Raw genomic sequence first — 26385 nt, 5'->3', positions numbered from 1 at the left:
TGACAAAAACAAGATCCTTTAATAGCCACTTTCAGCTTAGCACAACTGAGGTAAAGTGGTTCTTTTTTAGATTAGTAAAGCAGTCTAAAATGTCATATTTCTTTTCATTAGTGCCACCTTACATAATAATCTGTCATCTTTGAAATCTCTCTGCCCCTTACACTCCCCCATATCCAGTGTGTTACAAAGTCTTGTTGATTCTCTCTCCAATCATTTTGAGACTATCCTTTCTTCCTGGCCTCAGAGCAGCTCTTTGGTTCATCTCTTCGTAGGGTATGCTCTGCCTAATCAGTTGCAACTGTCTTCTTCCTCCATGTCCTTCCATGATCAAATATATGCTTCACACTGCCAGGGTTATCCTCCTAAAGCTAGAAATTGATCATGTTATACCTGTGTTGAACACTTTTTTTTTAAACCACCAGCAGTCATTATTTCAGGAAAGCACTCCTTCATAATTCTATTAATAATCTCACTCAGTTTATGGGTTCCATAGGGTTATCCTCCTAAAGCTAGAAATTGATCATGTTATACCTGTGTTGAACACTTTTTTTTTTAAACCACCAGCAGTCATTATTTCAGGAAAGCACTCCTTCATAATTCTATTAATAATCTCACTCAGTTTATGGGTTCCATGGACTAACCTCATCTCCACTCCACCCCTTCGCCCCATCCTCCACATACCCCAGGGATAGGCACAAGATCCAGGCCATCTGTATCCATCTGCTGTGAACCATGTGACTGGCCCAAGATTAAGAAGTGAATCATGTGAATGGCCCCATACTGGCCAGTCAAAGCTCTTCCTGGAGCCTTCTGCCAAAACTGTCAAGAAAGAGATTCTCTTCTCAGTGATTGCCAGTTCCAAGGATTGCTGAGGCTGGACCTATCTGGATACTCCCATAGAGAATAAATAAAACTAATACCAAGACCAGCAGAGGTCACAGATACTGAGAAGCTAGAAGAAAGAAGGGAGAAAGGCTCTAATGAAAGTAAAGATGTCACCAGAGTCCCCAGATCATGCCATGCTTCTGCCATCTTGGATTTTCCATTTATGTGAGCACGTAAATGCCTTTTTATTTTCTATAAACTACTCTGAACTGACTAGTGTGTGTACAAGAGTTGTAACCCATATAACTCTACTACTTAGAACCTTTAGTAGCTTTTTCCTTCCTACAGGAAAAACAAAAACAAAAACCCAAACTCCTTAGTACAATATTCAAGTTCCTCAACCAAAGAGACATTAGCTTTTCAGCTTTAACTCTCCTGTCCCAGACTTCAAGTACTTCTTTCAAACATTAAAATAATAATAGTCATAGAATCAATACCCTCTGCTACAGCCACCACAGATCCTGATTTCTAACCCCCATGCCATTACTCATAATACTTCTTGAATCTAAATGATTCTTCTACTTTCTTCTTCACCACTCAATCTATATCCAACTCATATTAAGTGCTAATATCATATTTTACATTACAGATTTCATATGCATGCATATCTTGCCCTACCAGGAGGACTCCTTGCAGAAAAGGACCAGCTCCTTCTAAAGTTAAATCTCTAGCACCTGACAATCTGTTCCAGCGAGCAGACACTCTACAAATGTTTGCAGTTCTGGTGAGAAATGAAAGACTGAGGATGGATACCTGTTAGGCTCTTAATTCTTCTTTACATTAGAATTTCTCAAAAACTGTATCACCATATAGTCCAGCAACTGCATTCTTGGGCATTTATCCCAGAGGAACAAATGTATGTTCACACAGAAACCTGTACATGAATATTTATGGCAGCTTTATTCATAATAGCTCCAAATTGGAAACAACCTTGATATCCTTCAATGGGTGAATGGATCAACAAAGTATGGTACATTCTTCCAATCAATGGAATACTACTCAGCAATAAAAAAGAACAAGCTATCGATACATGCAACAACTTGAACAAATCTTGAAGGGATTACGTTGACTCAAAAACAAAGCTAATCCCAAAATGTTATGCATTGTATGATTCCATTCATATAGCAATTTTGAAATGATAAAATTACAGAAATGAAGAACAGATTACTGGTTGCCAGGGGTTGGAGAAGGGGTGCAAGGTGGGGGCTGAGGCAGATGCATGTGGTGACAAAAATATTCGGCATCTTGACTATAAATGTCAATATCCTGGTGTGATACTGAAATATAGTTTCATAAGATGTTATCATTGGAGGAAACTGGGTAAAGCGTACATGAAATCTCTCAGTATTATTTCCTACAACTGCATGTCAATCTGTCTCAAAATAAAAGGTTTTACTTTTAAAAAAACTAACCATATTGTAAATCTGAACTCCCAGACCAATACTCAATGCTAGAGTATCTCACAATAATCAGAGTTTCAAACAACAGCCCTCACTATAACTAATACAATATGGTTTTGTAAAACAATACGGTTTTGTCCGTAAGAGGTAAGTACCTCTTTTAAAAAAAGAGATAGAGAAGAGACTCATTCTGTCCAACATGAGAGATATTTCTTGACATATGAAAGCTATTTTTAGAAACTGAGATGGCAAAAGAAATTACAAATAAAACAAGAGAACTGTTTCTGCCCAGAAAACTGAGCTGGGACCCCAAGTGATAGTCCATCTCTACAAGTGCACAGCTGGGGCTTCTATGGGGATGAATAACAGCCACTGACCTGTGAAAGCTGATCTGATTGCCATTTAAATCCATGTGACTCATTGAGGCTGGCTGCATTTATATTTGAAAATACAGGATATCTGCAGCCTAAGCAACTTTGGCTCATGGACTCATGGATTTCTGATTCAAATACCGACAATTTGGAGACAGTGATTTTATATTTTTATCAGCCAGTGTATATTTGAAAATACAGGATATCTGCAGCCTAAGCAACTTTGGCTCATGGACTCATGGATTTTTGATTCAAATACCGACAATTTGGAGACAGTGATTTTATATTTTTATCAGACAGTAGGAAAGGAAGTTAAGCTGCTTAAATAACAGAGACTACGTTGAAATCTAGAAGCAAAGAGGATCGGAAGATTTATTTGCTTATATACATTGTATCTGGGAGGTCCACAACACCTTCTCAGCAATAGGAACATGAGTTCTGAGGTCCTCTGCAGTCTAGAATGATGCCCTTCCTTGGGCACTAAATGCCCAATAAATACCACTAAATACCTGCCCCAAAAGAGGACAGAGGGAGTCTGGAGCTATTGAAGACAGAGTAGGGTGTGGTGGTCACAAGAGTGACTGAGTGCCACTTGGACTAGTAATGCCAAGTCTACAAACAGAGAGGGTGTGGTGCCTCGGACTTGGTCATTATTTATTTTGTTCATTCCCACTCCGAAGCTTTCACAGTAATGCCCACAGCAGCCATGACAACTGGCAAATAGTGCAGCTGATTTCTGGCTGTTAGCTCATGGACACCCCATTCCTTCTCCAGAGGCTGTCCCTACTCATGGACCCGGTGACTTTTCAGAGTGTCCCCCTCCCCCTAGGTACCTGCCTAGCAGCGCCACTGCTGTACTTACCCATCAAGACACTCAGCAACTTCTGCACTCTGGAGTTGACCCCCACGATTCGGTAGAGCCCTTGCTCATTGATCCCTGAGAAAAGAAATAGTGATGATTTAATTAGAGGCACGACAGAACACAAGTCAGGCCAACCCAGCCAAATGCACTTTTTTATCATTTTCTCAGTCCTCCTAAAAGCTGCTCTAATTAAAGTCCCCTGTCACTCAGCTCAACTCTTAGCCGAGGAGTGGGATTTGGTGCAGCTGTCTAGGATTGCACGGATGTGCTGCACACTTCAGCTTGCGTGTTAGTTCAGTCATCAGCGGGGGAAGAAACTTTCCTCTTCTCTTGCCAAAGGCAGCATCTGAAGCGTTTTAAAAGATGTAAAATACATACTTTCAAATATGTCATATTTAACCAATTTTCTAATTTAAAAAGCCAAAAATGGCACAATAAAAAAAATCATACAACTGAAAAGGACACGTTACGATCTATTTTTACATGAAGAATTAAAACACTGAGGTGTAGGCAATTTTTAATTTTAGGAAACATTAGCCAAGACTGAGAAATTAGAAAACCCATTCATTTGTAATATGAAATATTCTTTATGAAGAAAAAGATGAACACCTTCATTCAACACAAGGAACTGTGCAATCAGACTAGAAGGGGTTTAATTTTGAACACCTAGACAAAGACCAAAAATTAACCCACTACAGTACTTCTGTTCATTTACATGTATGGATCAGATCATCACTGTACCATTTACAAAAGGGAATTTAGACCAAGTGATTTGAAATGATTTTTCTCCCGTTAGTCCTAGGCCCATCATATCTGACAGCTCTCAAATAACTGGTCTCTTGCTTCCTATCTTACTCCTCTGATGTCTAGTATCTAACCAGCAAAGTGAACTTCTTAAAGTCTAAATCAGTTCACATCGCCTCTGTTCTTAAAACCTTCCAATGGCTTTCCATTGCATTTAGACCATACTTAAAACTCCAAGGGAGGCCTACAAAGCCTATACACTGGCCCACCTCTGACCACATCAACCACCACCTGCACTCTGCTCCAGCCATACTGGCTTTTCTGTTACTCTAACATACCAAGCCTTTGCTCCAGCTATCTCCTCTACCTGGACCACTCTTCTCCCAGATCTTTTCACCGTTCAGGTCTCACCTTAAATGTAACTTCTTTGATCTAATGCATCCTACAACCAAAACCAAAACAGAGTAAGTCATTCCCTTACTCCGTTTTCTTTTCTTTATAGCAATCAACAATATTGAAATTACCTTTATTTGATTTCTTTTTGTCTTTCTCCACACAACTAGAAAGTAAACTCTAAGAACAGTGATTATGTCTCGTTCACCATTATACCACCAGCCCCTAGATCAGTTATGTTACAGATAATAAGCAAAGCACTGAGTTATACTCCATCAAGGCCCACTATAAAAGACTTGGGGGCCAAAACACAATTTTCTGGAAGAAATTCAGGAAAGGGCTGAAGGCTACAGTGTCTCCAACAAACCTAGATAGGAGTGGAACTAATGAATAAAGGGGACTGGTCTGGAATAATAGGATTTTACAGCTTTCAGCTGTAAAACCATGGACATTATTCTGCACAGTTCATGGGCTAGGAGCCCTTGGTCAAAAACTAAGGGATGTTTCCCAAGTTACTCAGTGGCAGAACCTTTATTGAGTCATGTGTCAGCTGGAAGGGCATCTCTACTTCTTTTATACCTGTGCTTTCCTGGGACTTCACACAATTCTGCCTCCCACTGGACAATTACTGATGAATCCCAGAGAGTATGGGATGTCTGTTCATCTCTGGTCACCACAAACATGTTTGTACAAATATGCACTGTGGTAGGGAAACATCCATTTCTTTCAAGTCTTTATGCTAAAATAGCATTTAACTCACACTGTCCTTATTCTTTGTGTTAAACTTAAAAAGTTTATTTCAAAATAAACTTTTGAAAGTATCTTTTAAGAACTTTCTTAGAAGTTAAAACATCATTTTCATCCTCACTTTAGAGTGAGGAGGACACAAGGAGCCAGAGGCTAAGAGACCTAACCAACTTGTGAGCCTCTTCTACTTATTGCATATATTTTCTAGTTTTACATCAAAAAGTTGTCCTCCTGGGGCTGGCCCCTGGCTCACTGGGTGAGCATGGTGCTGACAACACCAAGTCAAGGGTTAGGATCACCTTACCGATCATCTTTAAAAAAAAAAAAAAGTTGTCCTCCTGAGCTACTGGTTTGCATTTATCATAGACTCTGTGAGCAGGTTTAAATGATTAGGTTTCCCTCTTGGTTTTGGCTGCTGAAAACTGAGGGACAAACAGGTGGCCCACTTCAGGCAAGTAGAAGAACTTCATAGGGAGAAAGAAGATTTTTGTTCTGGACTCACTTTTGGCTCCATTTTTATGCCCTTACCTTTGTTAACCCTGTACCTCTTATTTCTCATTATTTTCTTTTAAAATGAAAAACAAAACTCGTGTTGAAAAAGTACCTTAGGATTATAAACTTCAAAAAAATTGAGAAACTACAGTTAAGGCAAATAGATAAATCAAATGAAGATAGCAAAACTCAGCAGGGAGAGCCACTGATACAGCACAATACCATGTAACACGAGCTCCTCTCCCAGCCACTCCCAGAGTGGGTTCATTCTGGGCAGCTGTTTTTTTAACTTATATTTTTCACTTAATGTATATATACACTTAAGAAAATGTTAAATGTAAAAAAAAAAAAAAGTATTTCCACTGCATTTTTAGTAACCTGTAGTTTTTTACTGCATAAGTAAACCACTGATGATTTAACCAATTTTTGAGATGTCTGGCCAGTTTCTGATTTGGCACCTTAACAACACCATTGTGTAAACATCCTTATGGCTCAACCTGGCCTACATCCTTATTTCTTCAAAATCAATTCCCAGAAATCTTTCTAGTTTATATTCTCTGAATATATTTTACATATCTTTACAAGTTGCCTCCATTTTGTTGAGGGGAGGTACATGGAAATAAGGAAACAGGGTTGGCCTGTTAGCTCAGTTGGTTAGAGCACAGTGTCAATAATAAGGAATTCATAATGGAAGGAAATGCTTAACATCAGGGTTTGGTCATGGGTTCGGATCCTCATACCAGCCAGCTGCCAGAAAAAAAAGAGAGAGGGAAAAGAAAGCAGCAAACATTTAAAACATGTTTCCATACATTAAAATAACTACTTTGGAAAGAATATCTTTCGATGGGATACAGGGAATAGAAGCTCATGAGGCTAGCTTTGTTTTCTCCCTCCTCATCTACTCGATGCTTCACAGCCTTTATAAGGAAGTTTATATTTCTCACCTTGTAGGAGTTATGAACCCTGCTTTAAAAGATAGAATTTCTTTCAAACAAATAAAATGGGCTGGTATGTTTAAAGGCTGAAGAATAAACAAATAAGATTCACATCTCTGACAATGGTTCAAATCAAATCCGGTGAACATGGTGCATGGTTTTTCTCAGAGGTACAATAGAACAGTGCACTCAAAGCTCCAAACTACAGAAAGTAAGGAATCTCCTTTGCAGCAGTCTCTGAGGAGGGGATGGAGACTATAGGATGAACCAGCTTCCTTGATCTCCACGTCCTGCTCCTGGGAAAGGACCAGTGTGCAACAGGGGCCTGACCCCTTCTCTCTGCCTGGATGGTCCCCAGGGACTAGCTCCCCAGAACAGGGGTTCTTAACCTGGGGTCCACAGCACCCAAGAGGTGAACTGGAGAGAATTCGGGATGCCTATGAACTTAGATAGGAAAACAAATACATCTTTATTTTCACTAATTTATAACTGACATTAAGCATTTCCTCCCATTATGAATACAGGCAACAAATAAATACATCTTTATTTTCACTAATTTATAACTGACATTAAGCATTTCCTCCCATTATGAATATAGGTAACAAATAACAATAGCAATTAGTAGTACCTGAGACCTGGTAAGAAATCACAGACATTTTCATAACACATTAAAATTGTTACAGACATCTTAAAATATCACTACTTCCAAATTATACCAGTTATCAGACCCATCACTATAACTTATTAAGTATTAACAAAGAAACACATGTATTACTATATCACAACTATGTTTTTTAATATTTCGAAAATTGAGTTTCAGTAACTGGTTTCTATAATCCTATGTATTTTACATATATTCATTTAAAACATTCTTCTGACCAGCCAAAGAAATTGATGACACAAAATTATTTGAGAACCCCTGCTTCAGACCTGCACTTGTGGAAACACACCAACAATGGCACTCGGGGAGTTAATGAGTCACTTAAAATCAGGAAACAGCAGGTAACAGGTTGGCCACCTCACCAGATGCATGACCTTCCATGAGAACAATGCCATCTGTTAAACTGCTTTACCTCTGGTTTCCACAGCATGGATGCATTTCCTGATTATGCTGAAGCCAATGCTGTCCAACTGTGCAGCTGAAAGAGCAAGAGAAGGGCAGTCAGGTTGCTAGCCATGCAAATCGATCTCAGGATAAGGCTTGACTGACTCAGAAGGAATCAATTGCATGGTGTGGCCATGTATCCTTTTAATTTTTCCCAATAAAGGTACAAGAATGACAAAATAATAATAGTAATAATAAAAGTTGGCATCAATTGAGAACTTACCATATACTAAGCATGATTCTAAGTGCTTTGCAAGTATTATCTTATTTAGTTCTCATAGTAACCTCAAGTTATAGAAACCTGCAAGGTTATCTTCAATTTATAACTGAAGAAACTGCAGCATACAATGATAGGCACATTTAAATTGCTTTGCTATTAACAAGAGCTGCAGGACTAACTGCTTGCCGTCTCCTTCAAAAAGCACAAATTGGGCCGGTCCGGTGGCGCACTCGGTAGAGTGCGGCGCTTGGGAGTGTGGCGGCGCTCCTGCCAAGGGTTCGGATCCCATATAGAGACCGGTCCGCTCACTGGTTGAGCGCGGGGCGCGACACCGAGGGTTGCAATCCCATTACCGGTCACGAAAAAAGACAAAAAGGAAAAAAAAAAAAAAGCACAAATTAAGTGCTCTATAAATGTTGGGTAAGTGCTATATATAAACTATCTCATTTGATCCTAGCAAGTCCTCCAGGTTAATCCTATCATTAGCTGCATATTACAGATGAAGAAACTGAGACTTGATGAAACTAAATATCTTGACCAAAGTACCAGAACTAACACATGAAGACTTGCTCCAGAGCCCACGCCACCAAGCTGCCTTAAATGTGTCCCTGAGTTAAAGTATAATTCTGCCTGGGTGACTAGAAAAATGGAAAAAAGGAAAAAAATAAAAATGACCCAGAGGAAACGAAAACAGCCTAGAACAAAGAAGATATGTGAGGAACCACTAAGGCAGCAGAGCCATCCCTCTATGTGGTCAATCAGCAAGTGGTGATGGAGTTCTCCATCTGCTTCAAAACCCACTACTGTCACTAAGAAAATAAATTATCAACAGCAGCAACTTTTTCCACAGCAGAGAACCAGTTTCTAACCTGGCAACAGGGCTGGAAATCCATCAAAATCCATCCTGACACTTTGATTACCCAGTGACAAGATGTGTGCAGTACTCTTTAAGAATGGGCACATCTTTGACCTGCTTGGGACAAGACATTCTACAACCAGAGTGGAGAAGGAAGTGGTAGAAAATAGGAAGGTGAGTATTTATGAATGATGTATGATCATCCCAGGGCAAGAAATAAACCTGTAATATATAAAAACTAAGCAAAACCTGAACTCATCTTGGATCTAATCCAAATGGAATCTTTTTCCAATTCTTAGCATAAATGGGCAAACCTAGATCCAACAAGGATGAAAAAAAGAAAAAAAAATTCAAAAAAATCACTAAGAATACTCAAAATCAAACTAAAAAGAAAAGCTAATTTCCCAAAACTTCTCTACTGAAAGTGAAACAGCTCCTGTAATTACATGCATTCTTATTGCTTAGTGGTACTTATAAACACACAGCCTCTAGGATAGTAAGTAAAGTACTAGAAAAGCAGCAGAAAAACAATGTTTTTCTCCCTGGAGATTACCTGCTATACAAACCATTTTTCTTGTTCCCTTAGAACGGGTAGGAGCCTACTAACTCAATCTCTCATTTTTGAACCAAGTATCTACTCTGCAAATTGTGATATCTAAAGGTTTCTGACTGGAAGCTACAAGTCAAATCAAAATAATTTATCAAAATAATTCGTCCAAGTGAAACTCAATTAACTCATGCAATAGACGTTTTTCAAATTTAATAACAACCTGTAATACACAGACCAAATACCTGTTGAAATTTAGGAGAGGATTTAATAAAAACTAAAACTTTATTGAGATATAATTCACATACCATAAAGTTCACTTATTTTAAATGTGCAATTCAGGAGTTCCTAGTATATTTACAAAGCTGTGCATTAATCATCACTAATTCCAGGATATTTTTGTTACCCATCCCCCCCCCCCGCCAAAATTTCATACACACGAGCAGTCATTCTGTTTCCTTCCCCCGCCCTGGCCACCACTAGTCTACTTTCCTTCTCTATGGATTTATTTACAAAGCTGTGCATTAATCATCACTAATTCCAGGATATTTTTGTTACCCCTCCCCCCCCCCCGCCAAAATTTCATACACACGAGCAGTCATTCTGTTTCCTTCCCCAGCCCTGGCAACCACTAGTCTACTTTCCTTCTCTATGGATTCTCCTATTCTGAACACTTACCATGAATGAAATCATACAATATGTGGTATTTTGTGCCTAGCTCCTTTCACTTTATATAATATTTTCAAGGTCCATCTAATGTTGCAGCATCAGTACTTCATTCCTTTTTATGGCTAAATAATATTCCAGTGTCCAGATATACCACATTTTGTTTACCCTTTCATCAGTTGATAGACATTTAGGCTGTTTTCACTTTTTGGCTATTATGAATAATGCTGCTACGAACATCTGTATACAAATCTTTGTGTGGACATATATTTTCATGTCCACCCATGAAATTTAACTTTTTGAGAAACTACCAAGCTGTTTTCCAAAGAAGCTGCACCAGTTTACATTCCCACCAGCCATGCATTCCAACTTCTCCACATCCTTGCCAACATTTGTTATTGTCTTTTTTTTATTATAGCCATCCTAGTGGGTGTCAAATGGTACCTCACTGTGGTTTTGATTTGTACCTAATGACTAACAATGTTGGGCATCTTCTCATATGCAGGGGAAGGATTTTCATTCCTTTATACAGTAGTCAGTAGCCATCTGACAAATGGGGAATTATTTTTTTGAACTTATGGAGGTTTCCAAAACGTTTATAACTGTGATGCAAGTCAGAATAGTCAGTTGAAGGCATTTTGTTCTTCTTTCGAAGGTGCCTAAGAGAATCTTTTCATAGGGATGATAGTCAAAGAAGCTTGGGAAAGAAAGAACCATCATTTTGCACAGCACTCTAGGGAGCTGCTGAGACTGATTTCAAACTTGGATATCTTGAGAGTAGGTTTGTGAACATTGCCTTATTTTAGGCACTGATGAACTTCTATCCTGGACAAAGACTATTTTCTTGCTCCATGAACATCAATAAAAGTTTTGTAAACTGGAAAGAGCCTGGCAATGGACAGTGATGACCCCAGTTATCAGAAGATACATGCGCATAAAGTCATCAGCCCAACCAGTGGAAGACATAAAGACAGAGTTGGTCATAACCCTGTAGAGGCAAATCAGTCTTTGCACCTTTCTTTTGGCACTGTAGGAAGTGGGATCCTTTTCTAAGGAAGTAATATTTAATAGAAAGACTAAAATGGAAACTTCCAAATATATTCAGAAAAAATTAAAATTTTACCAACCTACATTAACAACAATTTTGGAAAACGACAAAGCAAAACCCCACACTCAATCTCTGAGTAAATTGTTCATCCTTTGGTTTTCCCAACTTTAGAGGTTCTCCAATTTGTTTTAAACCAGCAAATCTCTTTTCTTGAAATAAGTTTTACACAGATGTTATACATAAAAGCCTTATATGTTACACATGTAATGGAATATTTATCAATATATCTTAGTTATCTAAGTTCAAATGCATATAGCATTTACATATTGTAAAGTTGAACATTAAGAGCTCAAGGTAACTCTGTTAGTCTCTACTCATTCATGTTGCATATTGATGATAATTACTTACATATTTGTAAACAGATAAAACTGTGTTAAGAAATGGAGTTTCCCCAAAAAGGAACTCATGAAACATAGTTTCACAACCATTGCTCTGACTCTAACTCTGTAAACTAGAACTGGTGTAAGTTATTACATTGCCTAGAGCCCCAGGACATCCCCATCACTTTTCTTTTGTACGTGCATGCACGCACATGCACACACGGTTTGACTTTGCTTATCAACTGAGTTTCCTGCTGATGTCATGATTAGGTTACTAATAATTAGCAACTGCTGTCTGATTTAACATGGACGGAGTACCACTAATGTGACAGGGACTACAGTTCACACATAACCAGATCATTAGTCCTGATCTCTCCCAGTGGGTACATAATCTGTGTTAACTGAGATCTCCTAGTCTGAAAAGCAAATTCTCACTAAAAGGTTTAGAATACTATCCCCACCAAGTAGAGTCTGCGAATGACAGCAAGTCTGAGTGGCCCGCCAGATGGAAGCGGCTGTCCTTAATCCCCTCAAGCAGGTGATTCAGCTCTTTCACTGAGCCAAAGCTCAGAAAAGGTCAGGGATTTATTTGCGATTTCTGTATCCTTATAATCTCCAGAAATAATCTCTCATTAAATATCTACCAGGCTTGAATTATTCCCTTAATTTGACTTGCAATGAGTTGCTGCAGGACCAGTGGCTGCCAGGCCCGATATCTACTGTTTTGCAGTGAAGGCTTGGATGGGCTTATCTTCCCGCACCAGCCTCAGGTTCAGCTCTGCCCAGGTCTACACACAGAGTAGCCCAAACTTATGTCTTACAGTGGCTGCCAGGCCCGATATCTACTGTTTTGCAGTGAAGGCTTGGATGGGCTTATCTTCCCACCCCAGCCTCAGGTTCAGCTCTGCCCAGGTCTACACAGAGTAGCCCAAACTTATGTCTTACGATGAATGTGGGCAGAGTTTGCACCAAATACCCAGGCTGACTTCCCAAGTTAAAAATGTGCCGTCCTCTTAACTTTCATTTCAACTTCTGAAGCCTTGTTTCTTTCTTTCCTTTGAGAGGAAGGAAAGGGCCAGTGTTGCACAAATCCATTTTCTCCAAGTTCTGTGGAGAACATGAGAACACAGGAGAGGTGAGTTCATGCTCAGTCAACTTGGAGAGTCTCAGGGCAAACCACAGAAGTGGGGAGAGGATGCCTGACAGGCCGTTTGGGCTTGGACTATCATGCCTAGGACACAAACTCTGGAAGGAGGGGGGCAGGGTCAGTCTAGAGACTGTTTTCTGCAAAGAACTTAAAAGAACAACACACTATACAGTAAAATCAAATTATTCTCTCGCTTAAAGGAAGGAGGCTGGTGGGCCAGTAGAAAGGCATAAATTTTAGCATAACCACCACTGTTATCCTGTTATATCCAAAAAGGTCAGTGTCATGCTCTACAGCTTCTGGGACATCACCTGAGATACTTTCCCGTGATACTTACCACCTTTAAAGAAGGTGAGGTGTGTAGGTGGTGGGGAACAAGAACTACAACAAAACCATGAGCACCACCTGTGGTGCCTCCTCTTTCTCACCCCAATATCCAAATTATCACCAAGTCCCTCCACTTTATCTCTTAATGTCTCTCAATTTTGTCTAGGTGTCTCCATCGTCACCACTACCATCCTGGTGCTAGCCTCCGTCATCTGTTGCCAGGACACTGCAGTGTCCTCCGAGCTGGTCTCCTCACACCTCCTCTTGCTTCCTCCTATGTGTCCTCCACATTGTAGCCCCTACAATCCTGACAGAGTCTGACCATGTCACCTCCCTGATTAAAATCTCTCAATGGCACACTCCACCTCTGTTGGGAGGATAACCCAAATCCATAAAATCCTGCATGGCCCGGCCCCAGCCTGCCTCTCCAGCTTTTGCAGGTGCCACTCCCCCAGCTCTCAGCCCCTCTACCACACTGCCTTTCTTTGAGAGCATCCAATTGACCACACTTTCTCTCCAGATTGTGCACAGACTGTGCATTTCGCCTAGGAGTCCCTTTGCCCAAGTAACTTAGATCTCCTCTCAAGTGCCATTTCTTCAAAAAAGCCTCCCCTGACCTCTCCATGTGGGTTAATGCCCCAATCGCATACTTGGACATAACACCATCAACTTCTCTTTCAGAGTATGCAGCAAAATTGCAAGTTTACATGTATTGGTGTGATTCTGTGAAAAATGTCTATCTACCAAACTAAAACACGCACTCATGAAGACAATGATCCATGCATATCTCTACTTATTTCATACTGTATCTCTATCTTTCACTGTCTACTATAGTGCTGGAAATAGAAGAGTATGTGTCTATGTGTGTGTGAGTGATTTTTCATTTCGGATGCATAGGTAGGTAAATTAGTGACTGAATAGTAGGGAGAGCTGCTGAGGGGCAATGTAGTATAGTCAAAATAACCTCTCAAATTCCAACTGATGTAAACCCTACGAGAGTAGATGAGTTATTTAAGCTTCTTGTCCTCAGCTTTTTCATCTTTCGTGAGGATATAAAGGTTAAATAAAGAAATGAATGGCCTGGGGCCGGCCCGGTGGCGCACTGCTGTAGTGCGCCGCTTGGGAAGCATGGTGGCGCTCCCGCCGAGGGTTCGGATCCCGCATACAGACCGGCCGCTCACTGGCTGAGTGAGGGGCGGGAGCAACACCGAGGGTTGCGATCCCGTGGCCGGTCCTGGTCCAGTACGGGCGTGACACTGAGGGTTGCGATCCGTTGCCGGTCACGAAAAAAGACAAAAAAAAGGAAAAAAAAAAAAAAAAGAAATGAATGGCCTGATCTAACCACTTCCTTCCTTCCTGTATTAATACAAAGAGGTATTACCACCTAGCAGTACAGCCCCAAGAATGAGCCTAACAGAAAGGAAAAACAAAAGCTACTCAAGCCAAGACATGAAACAGAAGAGACAAAACCAAGTTTAGGTTTTCCTGGACACTTTCAGAGATCCTCTGCTTGTCCCCCAAGGTGTTATCATCACTGAGCTGTATGTGGCATGATCCTGAGGCTGAGAGGGGCCTCTTCCACATCATACTAAACGGACAAGCCCGAGGGTCAAGACAGTCCCTAGAAAACAAGTGCATTCTCCCCTAGAGCTTTGTGCTACCAACAAACCTGACTCTTCAGGCCCAAGAAACTGTTTTCTGAAAATCTCCAATCTGCTGTTGCTGAACTCCAAATCTTACTACTCAGAAAACCAAGAAATTAGCCAAGAAGAGACCTAATCACCAATTTCGAATCAGAAGGGACCTTTCTATACCACAGGTCAACTGATGGACATACTGTCTGTGAAAAGAGTACTCTAAGACACACCCCAAAGTTACAAGATATGTGCATCCCAGGAATCTAACCAAACCTTGAGAAGAACAAATCCTGTTCCAAAGGAGAGGAGACAATCTACTGAATTAGTCTCAACACACTTGAGAAAGTGTTACCACTTTCCTAAAGCTGGTGCTTAACAGGTTTTTCCTAGTCTAAAGCTTTTTCCCCCGGAAATTTTATTCAATTTTCCTTTAAAAAACAAAACAACAAACTTTCAATTTTTTTATGAGAGAAATGGGATTTTCTGGAACTGCCGGGTGTTTGCATAAAAACAAGAGGACTGAGAGGTAAAGGAAGTTGCTGCCCATTTTTAATGTGGATGGATATGGGACACTGGTTGGAGGTGCTGTGAGCAGGCCACCACTTCATGGACAGCTCAGAGGCATACTGTCACCACAGAAATGTACTCAATTTCCCAATGTGATTTGCTCTTTAGAGTCTGGCCGGCCTCGTTCATTCTGAATTTAATCAATTTTGGCACCATTAAGAGCCATGAAGAAGAACACTCACATTGAAACGAATTTTCCATTCACTGACACTCTCAGAAGGAGAGCCAGAGGGGCTCCTGCCCTTTCTTCTAATCCTGTGAAGCTCCACGGTTGCCAGGGCTCCCTGGGCTGTGGCCCCTGGAAAACTCTCCTCACGGTGGCAGCACTCAGAGGTTTCCAGTAGGGCCCAGGAAAGTGGGCCAATGGGTTCTCAATTATCTGCATGTAAATTCTCTACTTTGGGGATTACCCACAGCGAATTTTTAATCCCAGATCATCACCCCAGAACCTCATACCACATCCCACTCTGCTGCCTACTATGCCCTGCATTATATTAGACTAGACTAGGCTAGACTCTGTTCCCTGGCTGGTATGTATTCAGCGACTGTAAACTAACTTTAATATTAATCAAAGTCACACAGACAGAAATGGTACATCGTAGAAAGAAAATGATGAGCTTTAGAGCCAGACAGACCTGAATTAGAATCCTGTCTGCCACCTCTGGCTAGATATGATCCTAGGCGAGGTGCTTCATCTCTCTGAGACTCACCTACCTCACCTGTATATAGTGAGGATAACTCACCTTCCTCACTGTATATAGTGGGGATAACTCATCTAGGTGTTGTGAGGGTCAAATGCAATGTATAAAATCTGTGACTTATTTGGTATTCAATAAATGTTCATTACCAGTACTAGCAATATTAGGGTGCTGCTACATCCCAATATTTGAATCAAACTCCCGAGTTCATGAAATACTTTTCATACCCAAGTTCATATCATCCTTATAATAATCCCAAGGAGTAAATATTGCTATTCTTCTTACTAATAACTTCCTGCTGTGTTTTCACACAAATAAGTATAATGAGGGACGATACATTACAGTTTACAAAATAAATTAACAAACTATAGCTTATTCAATTTTCCCAATATCTCTGCTAAGTTTTTATGATGAGAAAAGCCAGGCTCATGATGTTAAGTGGTAACAACAATGATGATAACTAACAGCAGCTAACACTTACTGAGCACAGATTGCATTGCTCTGGGCTATGCACTTAAGTGCATCATCTTCTTATCATCCCTGTTCTATAGACGGGAAACCTAGGCTCAGTCAGGTTAAGGAACTTCTGTAAGATTATGGCATTAGTGAGTGGTGTCGCCAGGATTCTAACGCAGTCTAACTCTACAGCTCATCCTCTTCTATTCTATACTATTTGCTGAAGTTCACGCAACCAGAAGGAACTAGGGGCTGGGACCAGGTTTTTTGCACCCTGCCCTTTCTATTCCAGTAGCGGCTCTCAACTCTAGTGGACAAGAGAAGCGGGGGTATACTTGCTGCAATGCAGATCCTGGGCCATCTTCCAGAGATTGTGCTTCCATGGGTGTGAGAACCCTACTTGGAAAAATACTGCAGTATACACCAAGCAGTTAAAACTATTATCTCCAAAGATAAGCAAAAATGATTGCTAACTTAGTCAACTGCCAATATCTATACCATGTTCTCCCCATCAGATAATGATTTGCCAATGGTATGTATCTTAACATGTAATGTTGGCTTGTGCTACTGGTGGTGTATGAAATGATGCCAAGTAGTTCACAAACATTTTTAATAGTTATACACTTATGTTAATGAATATTAGAAATCTATCGATTTACCACACATAGCATGATATTTTTTAAAAATAAATTGAGGTAAAAAAGGATGAATTGATTTAAAGAAAAACAGTAAGTAAATAATAATAATAAAAGTAGTATAGGTATATGTTAAAAAAAAAATTCATGAAGGTGATACACAAATAACACATTTGGGAGCTAATGTCCTAATGTGTCCCAGACCAGGCACTACATTCAACCTGGCTGAAAGGATGAGACAGGAGGGTACCATATTCTACCAGAAAGATGTTCTGCTCCAATAAAGTCATCCTTGATTCTGCTTTCTCTCACACCCCACATCCAATCCATTAGCCAGTTCTATCTGCAATAACTTAAAAACATATCCAAAAATCCAACTACTTCTCACCATATCCATTGCTAATATGTTGATCCAAGCCACCATCACCTTTTGCCTGGACTGCTCCAACAGCCTCCCAACTGTTTCTACTTTTGCCCCTTACAGTTCATTCTCTACCAGTAGCCACAGCCGTCTTTTAAAAGCATATGTCAGCTCATGTCATTCACTGATCACAACTCTCCAGTGACTTCAATAATGCTCAGAACACAAACTAATCTCCTGACCTCACATGGTCTAGTCCCAGCCTACCTGACCACTCTTCCCCCTGGCCTCCCATCCAGTCGCAATGGTCCTTCCTGATTGATATTCCTAGAACACAGCTAGCTCGTTATCTCCACCTCAGGGCCTTTGCACATACTGGTCCTCCTGTCAGCAACACTCATCTGCCAACTCCTGACATGCCTGCCTCCCCCTGATTGATATTCCTAGAACACAGCTAGCTCGTTATCTCCACCTCAGGGCCTTTGCACATATATCTCCACCTCAGGGCCTTTGCACATACTGGTCCTCCTGTCAGCAACACTCATCTGCCAACTCCTGACATGCCTGCCTCCCTCCCTCCCTCTGTTCAGGTTCCTCCTCAAATGTTAACTCTTTAGAGAGGCCTTCCCTGCTCCGGGTATCTAAAACAGCTACCCCTTCAGTGACTCCCTGTTCCCTGACTCTTACTTATTCATAGTACTCATCTCCACCTGGAACTATACCTTTGTCCACTTGCTGTTTGTCAGTTTCTCTCAACAATTTTAGCTCCATGAGAGCAGAGACTTAATCTGCCTTGTTCCTTACTGTATTTCAATAAACACTTCCTGAATGAAAAAACAAATACAATCCACAGTTTCACCAGCTAAGAAACCAGGAATCAGTAGGTTAAAAAGTCCCCACACTCTAAGAACCTCAAGTGATTAGCAGCTGGCTGAACATATTGGTACCTTTCAGAACTCAGGGCCTCTGCAGTGGAAAGCATGAGACAAATAGGATTGACAGGGATCTCATTCATCTCCTGGTCTCTACGCAAGAATACCACTCATCAGAATCTTCTCTCCTAGCCTACTAGACACACAGACACCTGTTTTCTTTTTCATGGTTTCTGGGGACAAACATGCAGAAAAATACTCTGAAAGACACATACAGTAAAGAAAGTAAAATAGGTAACAGGAAAAGAGACAAAATCCTTGCCTCCGAACCCTTGGCGGGAGCGCCACCGCACTCCCAAATGGCGCACTGTAGCAGTGCGCCACTGGGCCGGCCCCAGAAATGGATTTTCTAAAGTTGTACACTTTAAAGACATGAAATTGGGATTCCACCCCTGTGCATAATACTTCAGAGATAACAATCCTAACCACTACTCAACACTACTCCACCACGGGCAACAGTACTTTATAGCCTCTGCTAAATCTTACATGCTGAATGTGAGTTGCACATTCTGAAAACTGATCAGGGTGAGAAGGAATGACCTTAAATGACCACAAGTTTGTATTCCTTTTTCATACTCATAAATGGGATCAAGAGTACTATCACCTCATAGGGTGTTTATGAGGATCAAATGACATAATGTATGTGAAACACTGAGCACATTGCCCAGTGCACAGTATATGCTCAATAAACATTAACTATAATAACTGAAAGCCTGCACGTGGTGGCAGTGGGGAAACTCAGTCTCTGCCTCAACAACCCCTTGCACTGGGCTTTAGGAGTTAAAGACAAACTGTTGCTTGGCTGAAGCCCAAACTGGGATGCCAAGGGGTGGCTGACACCCACCAGGCTGTAGCCTGCTGTCAGTAAAGAGCCCATGCCACTGAAAGGGTGATATTAGGCCATGGCAAAGTCATACACTGGCTATATCTGTCACTCCAAAAGTGGCTGAAAGAGAGGGTGGACTTGTTAAGTGTCTTTCAGGACAAGCAGAAAGGCTTCTGATTGTCCAGGCAAGTTCAAGGAACTTTTGGGGGACAGGGTCTCACCAAACAAAATAGCTGGGAACCCAAATAATAAAATCTCTGTGGAAGCAAGCTATTCTTTTCCTCCTCTCTTTGGCCCCTTACCCCCCGGCCAGGGCTATTCTAGATCTTGGGTGTTACTTCTCAACTAAATATAATTCAAGCTCAATGTGGGCCAGAGCAACTGGGTTGCACATGCAACTCATAATGAAAATCAAGGTGCGGAAATTTGGCACCTAGGATGAGATAGAATTATACCATCTCACCTGACTGTGGCTCAGAAGATGAAAGTGGTGACTACTGAATCTTGCATAGTACAGGAGGGAGGGAAAAGGAGAAAGAAAAGTGTCCAGGAAGGGTGGAGGGGGTGGAGCTGGAAGTGGAACATAGGAGAGGAGGAGGGAGGGAGTGCCTGTCTTCTACCAGGCGTGGATGGAAAGCTGGAGGGGAAGGTGCACTCAGCTGACTGCTTCATGGGCCAGTGCACAGGAGGCCAGGCCACCATGCCCATTAATGCCTTCCATCCTTCTCAGGTTTAAAAGGGGAAGTGTTCTATTTATAAGCCACCAGCCAGTTGAGACCTGGCAGCCTCTGGATGGCTCTGATCCCAAAGAGATCCTGGTTACCAGTGGCTGCCTCCTCCTGCTTCTCAACTGTGGGTGTTCTAACAGCAAAAGGCCGAAGGTGACTGGAAGCAAAGAAAAAAAAAAAATCCTATTTTCTGCCCTCTGCTGCTTTCATGAGACTGTGGACCTTTGGTAACAGCTGAAGGTTTTAGAAACCTTTTAAAAATAGTAACCCATGTGATCCCATCAAGACTTTCCCTACAATCTTCAAGAATAAGTCTTTTCTGTTTTACAGATCAAGGGAAGCTGAGGCACAGAGATGAAGGGAATGTATGATCAGAAGCACAACAATGGGCAGACAGAGGAATGGTAATGACATCCCTCCCCATCTCCTCTCCTGGTCCTCAACCTTGTCCTCAAAAAACAAGACAAGCCTTAATAAAACATCAGCGGGGAGTTTGATCTGAATGACAGCCTAAAGAATAATAGGTATATGTAACAGAAACAACATATAAAGTGGCTTTTGTTGTGTTGATAAATCCCTGTGGGAGGGTAGTGAGTGAGCCATGATAAGGGTCCGACCCTGGGAAACTAGAGTCATTGAAACATGTGGCACAAAAATGCTCTCCTAGCATTGTGCACAGGCATTTGAGGAACCACTGATGGTTCTAACAAGGAGGCTCACTAAGAAGGACAGTGGAATGACCCCTTAGCAGCAAAGAACTGCGTGGGGTAGGTTTTGGAGGCTGATGATAAAATTCCTTCCAGTCCCATTGGGATAGCCACATATGACAGGATAGCAAAAGAGAGTAAAGATTTCATGCACATTAAGTATAGCAGGGAAAAAATGACCTTGGCCATCGGGCAGGTTCAGGTTTGAACACCAGCCCCCTTACTTCGACTGTGCTACCTAGATCTCTGTAAGTCTATTTGCTTATTTATAAACTTGGTTGTTGTGAACACCATTTCTGCAAATGGCAACCATTTGTGTACCACTTGCATGCTCCCTGCCAAAACCTCAAGACAATTTAAATATACTAATTTTAAAAAAACTTCACCTTGAATTAAGCCAAGGGTTAACCAACTACAGTCCATAGGCCAAATTCACCACTGCCTGTTTTGTAAATAAAGTTTTACTGGGAAACACCCACACTCATTCATTTCCATATTGTCTATGGGTGCTTTCACACTATAATAGTGGAGTTGAACAGTCCCATTAAATGAAAAATATTTACTATCTGCAATAATGTTTATAAAATCAAGCGGTTTACAAGTACTCGTGCCCCCCACTCCCTGCACATTAAAATGAATATATCAATCTAAAATGATCTTGTGTACCACCAGTGGTGTGCATATCCCACTTTGAGAAATATAGTTGTGAAGATTAAAATGAACCAACACTCACAAGGCACTAAGACTGAAAAATAGCAGGAGTCTTGGCTACCGTCCTCCATTCTCCTCCCTGCTTCCTTCAAGAGCAGCTCTGCCAATCCAGTGGGCGTTTCTTTTTTTTTGAGGGAGTAATTGGTACGGCCAAATGATGAGAAGGATAACAACCAAAAGTAATTAGGCATTTATTAACTATTATGCCAGATACTGTGCTAAATTTTAATTCTCACAATGCATTTAAGAGGTAAGTGTATTATTATCTCCATGTACAAAAAGGGAAATAGGAGCTTAGAGAGGCCCAGCACCTACCCAAGGTTGTTCCCCAGCCAGTGTGCCAATCTCCACTGCTCACACAGTACCCTCCATGGAAACAGTGCTTCTCTTCACTCCACATGGCAGAATCTACCCAAAGGAAATGATTTGAGGTATGTACAAAGACTGATGTACAAGGATGCTTAGGCCAATGTAATTCATAATAGCAAAACTCTGGAAAGAATATTAAAGTCCAATGATCGGAAATGGTTCAACAAATTAGGATATAATCCTATGACAGAATATTAAACAATCATTATAAATGATATTTATAAACAATTTTCATGACATGGGCAAATGCCTGTAGATTTTTTAAAGCGGAATGCATACAAGCACATTTGGTATAAAGCTAATTAAATAAAAATACACATTGACACTGACAAAATATATATAAGATTATGAAAAAAGGCAAGGAGGAAATATCTCTGTGAATGGTATTACATATGATTTTTATTGAATTTTTGAAAATCATTTTGCTGTATTTCCTTATATTCCACGAGTTCATATTATTTTTATAACAAGAGAAAGTACATGTTTTTAAACCTACTTAGGAGTAAGCTTCAGAGACTGAATGTCCAGACTCTACAGATGACTAGATCCTAAGTCTAACTCTGCACAGAGCATTCTTTCTCCAATCACTGCTCTGCCTCCCACCTCTCAGTGTAAATGACAAATTGATAAATTGCAGCAGGTCCAGGCCCTGACTGGCATGAGGAGGCATACCAGCAGCAACTTGGGCACATTCCTTTTAATATAATCTGATTAACCTGTGGAATATGAGTAAATACCCACATTGAGGAAAGTGGCACTATGAAGTCAAGATTAGACGTCTGCGTCCTGTCTCAATCTGTCAGACATCAGCCTTCAAACAGCTGGAGAAGCAGTGGGAGGGCAGCATTTCTCTCTCCCTTAGTAAACAAGCTAATCTTTTTAGAGTTAAGTAGGCAGTGACATTTATTATTTAAAACGTCAAACTTGGAAAAGACCGACTCACACTATAAAGGCCTGCCCTTCCTTTATTCTATTGCACTGTACTGGTCTATCTTCTCTGACATGTCCTTGGCTTTCTAACTCCTCAGGTGGAACTACAGAACAACAGCAGCCTCAGCTGAGAACAAGCCACTTTCCAGCTTCTCCTCCTGCTTCTAACCTAGGCTCATTTCACAGGAGAATGAACCAATTCTCATGGAGTCTTTGGGGAGTAAATCTCACAACTGCAGCCAAAGGTAGGGCAGGCATCAAGACACGTAGACTCAAGAGATGTGCATTAAGATGACAAAGGTGGCTGCAAAGAGTGGGATGGGAGAAGGGGTTCTTGCCCAGTGCAGTCCTATTCTTTATAATAATCAAGGGGGCAAATCAATGACAGGTTATTGACAAAGGCAGTGATCACTTCCTCAGTAAAAAGCTTAAGGAGCAACAAAATATACTTTCTTCCTCTACTATCAGTACTCCTATCTTTCCCTCCCCTTCTCTGCTGGGTAAGAGTCTAACAAACTAGAGAACTGACGTCACTGATGTATGTGGGTACTTCAGAAATTTGTGGAAAAATAGAATTGAAAGATAATATGAATCTTTCCATGAACTTCTTGAGGGACCCTTGTTTATTCCTGACATTCTAGGAGCAAACCCATAGAAGGTTCCTTGTGGACAGCAGGATCCATGATGAGAGGCCCATAGCACTGGCAAAAATAGCACATTTGTTTCTGAATTTAGTATTTAGGGATTAACTAACCAAGAGTACACAAGACCTCTAGGCAGAAAATGACAACTCTAATAAAGGACACTGGTGGTCTGAATAAATGGAAAGACATTCAAAGCTCTTAGAGCAGATGACTTAATATTATAAAAGTGTCAGTTTTCTCCCAAATTAATTTGTAGAATTCAATGCAATCCCAAATGAAAATTTTATCTTTTGAGAAGCTTATTAAATTTATTTTAGGATTTATATAAAAGTAAATGTCCAAAAATAGCTAAGTCAACTCTTTAAAAGGACAGTAAAGGGAAGAGACTGAAACTATCAGATATTTATCATATTAAAAACAGAGAAGTATGGGCACAAAAACAGTCAATCAGACCAAAGACATATAAAGAACTCAGATAGAATATGCAAACCTGATATACAACAAAGCTGGCACCACAAATCAATGGGGGAAAGAACAGATAGTTTAGTAGATGTTGGTGGGAAAACTGACTCATATGAATAAAAATAAGACTGGATCTTCATGAAACATCACATACAATGGCCAATATTTCTGGATAAGAAACTTATCAAACGTGAAAGAAACACTGTAATTACACACCTTTGTGACATAGGTCAGACAGGGTTTTTCAAAATACAGCTTAAAAATCATAAACCAGAGGCAAAAAAAAAAAAAAGAAGGAAAGAAAAACAAAGATAATTTGCATATATAAAAAGACATTATTGTCAAGGAAGGACACTATGTGTAATTTAATAGATTACAAGATGGGAACACACATTTAAAATGTCTAAAACTAGCAAGGAATTAATATCTAGAACGTAAAAGAAACTTACAAATCAACAAGAGGGCAACTGAAATAGAAACATGGGCAAAGGACATGAACAGGTAATTAACAAAAGAGGAAACCTAGTAAATGAATAGGCTATGAACAGATGCTCAAACTCATTAATTATTACAGAAATGGAAATTAAAACAATATGCTATTGTTTTATATCTGTTAGACTGGCAAAAAATCAGAAAGCTGAATAACAGTGAGAGTTGGTAGGAACAGAGAAATTTGCATGTAGAGCTAGTGGGACTGTGGACTGACCACTCTGGAGGGTAATATGCAAGCACTTTAAGTATATGCATACCCTTTGACCAGCAATTCTCCTGGTGGATATAACCCAAAGAAATTCTCACACAGGAAGACAAAGATGTTCACTATGGTGTTGCTAGTGGTGAGGAGGAGTTGGAGGCATGAGGAGGAGATACAGTACATCTCTACAAAACCAGATGCCCAGTGTGGTACACCATGGAGTATGCAGCAGTCAAAAGCCATGGTCTGGAAGTACACAGAGTAATATATACTGCTCCTAACACACCACTGAGGGAACAGAGTAAGAAAAAGAACAAGACACATAACCATCTACAACCCCTAAAAACAAAGGGCCGGCCCCGTGGCGCACTCAGGAGAGTGCGGCGCTGGAAGCGCAGTGACGCTCCGGCCACGGGTTCGGATCCTATATAGGACTGGCCGGTGCGCTCACTGGCTGAGTGCAGTGCGGGCAACACCACACCAAGGGTTGTGATCCCCTTACCGGTCACGAAAAAGACAAAAAAATAAATAAATAAAACAAAAAAAAAACAAAAGTAGACAAAAGGTTCACATTTTCCAAAAATACATTTTAAAAGTACACATTAGAATGGTGACTTAAAGAGGAGGAAAGGAGAATAAGTATGAATGAATAAGTAAAATGAGAGAAAAAAATGAATTAATTAATCAAGGGACTTGTGATGACAAGGTATCATGAACAAGGGAGTATAATTAATTCAACCCTCTATACTTGAGATGCAAACAGAATAGAGAAGAAGAGAGGAAAATTGCTCTGCATAGAAATGTGCATGTATTTATCTGCCACCATCCTCTCCCTGGCAACTGGGGCATTTGGGAAACACCAGCAGCAGACAGACATTATTTATGGCTCTATCTTATACCCCACAGGCACTGTATGCCCTGCGAGAAGCTTCAAGATGAAAGCAGCAAATTCAGAAGTGTCTCCAAAGGAATTCCCTTTTCCTATCTGCCCCTTCAAAACCTTCTGGCTCTCTGATAAAATGTTCGCATTCAAATTCCCACCAAAACATTTTCTAGAAAAGAAAATACTAGACTTCTGGAATCAAGACGTCAGACATTTTGAATTTGGTAAAAAGAGCAATGCCCCCCGTCTCAAATTCCTATCGGATCGACTTCTTACCTTTAAAAGAGTTTTGACTGTGGTACAAACAGAAACAAGGCTGCAGAACAATCAAGACCCTGGGCAATAGTGCCATCTGTGGCAGATGAGCCCTATGGATAGGTATGGGGTAAAACTGCAAATTACTGCTATCAAGAGATACCACAAGTACAATTTCAGCAGAGAAGGGGAGCTAAGAAGTTGTATGATGTGGAAAAGGGATGCTAATACCAAAAAAAAAAAGGCGAGGAAGCACCAACCCAGGCCACTACTCTGGTTTTGCCAGCTTGGAAATTGGTGAATAATGATACCATACAAAAATAATTCCTATGTATACTACTCCTGAAAAAGTGGTCAATATTTTTCAACCCATTTTTTTCTCTCCTGTTCGCTAGATGAAAGGGTAAGCAATTAAAGAATCATTAGACACCCAAGACAAGCAACTCACCTCACTCTGTGAAGAACAGGATACCAAAAGCAAAATGCTCCAAGTGTCTGTGTGTTCCAAAATGGAACTCTTTGTACTGTTCATTTCTTAAAACAGGTAGATAGATATCCTCGTGTTTAACAATAGAGCCTTCAGAGTCAGACAGAACTTAGACTAAATTGTGTCCCCTGAGCTTATTAGCCTCAATTTCCTTATCTACAAAGTCAGTCAAAAATACCTTTCTCAGGGCCGGCCCAGTGGCGCACTGGAGAGTGCGCCGCTTAGGAGCACGGCGGCGCTCCCGCCGAGGGTTCGGATCCCATGTGGAGACCGGTTCC

The 26385-nt window shown here is 40.7% G+C and overlaps 1 protein-coding gene across 1 annotated transcript in view; it reads right to left on the bottom strand.

Annotated features, from left to right (window-relative positions):
• The window catches only part of LOC103590685 (rho GTPase-activating protein 26), a 278026-nt gene that overhangs the window by 14561 nt on the left and 237080 nt on the right, over positions 1 to 26385 (bottom strand). Inside the window, exons 13-14 of the mRNA XM_008572978.1 lie at positions 7903 to 7968; positions 3519 to 3593 (exon numbers count right to left, since the gene is read on the bottom strand). Coding sequence (XP_008571200.1) covers positions 3519 to 3593; positions 7903 to 7968 — 141 coding nt within the window. The remainder of the gene's footprint in view (positions 1 to 3518; positions 3594 to 7902; positions 7969 to 26385) is intronic.

The sequence above is a fragment of the Galeopterus variegatus genome, unplaced genomic scaffold (genome assembly GCF_000696425.1).
Source record: "Galeopterus variegatus unplaced genomic scaffold, G_variegatus-3.0.2 Scaffold858, whole genome shotgun sequence".
Lineage (NCBI taxonomy): Eukaryota > Metazoa > Chordata > Mammalia > Dermoptera > Cynocephalidae > Galeopterus > Galeopterus variegatus.
Note: the sequence above shows the minus strand (reverse complement) of the source record. Positions and strands in the feature narration are given on the sequence as shown.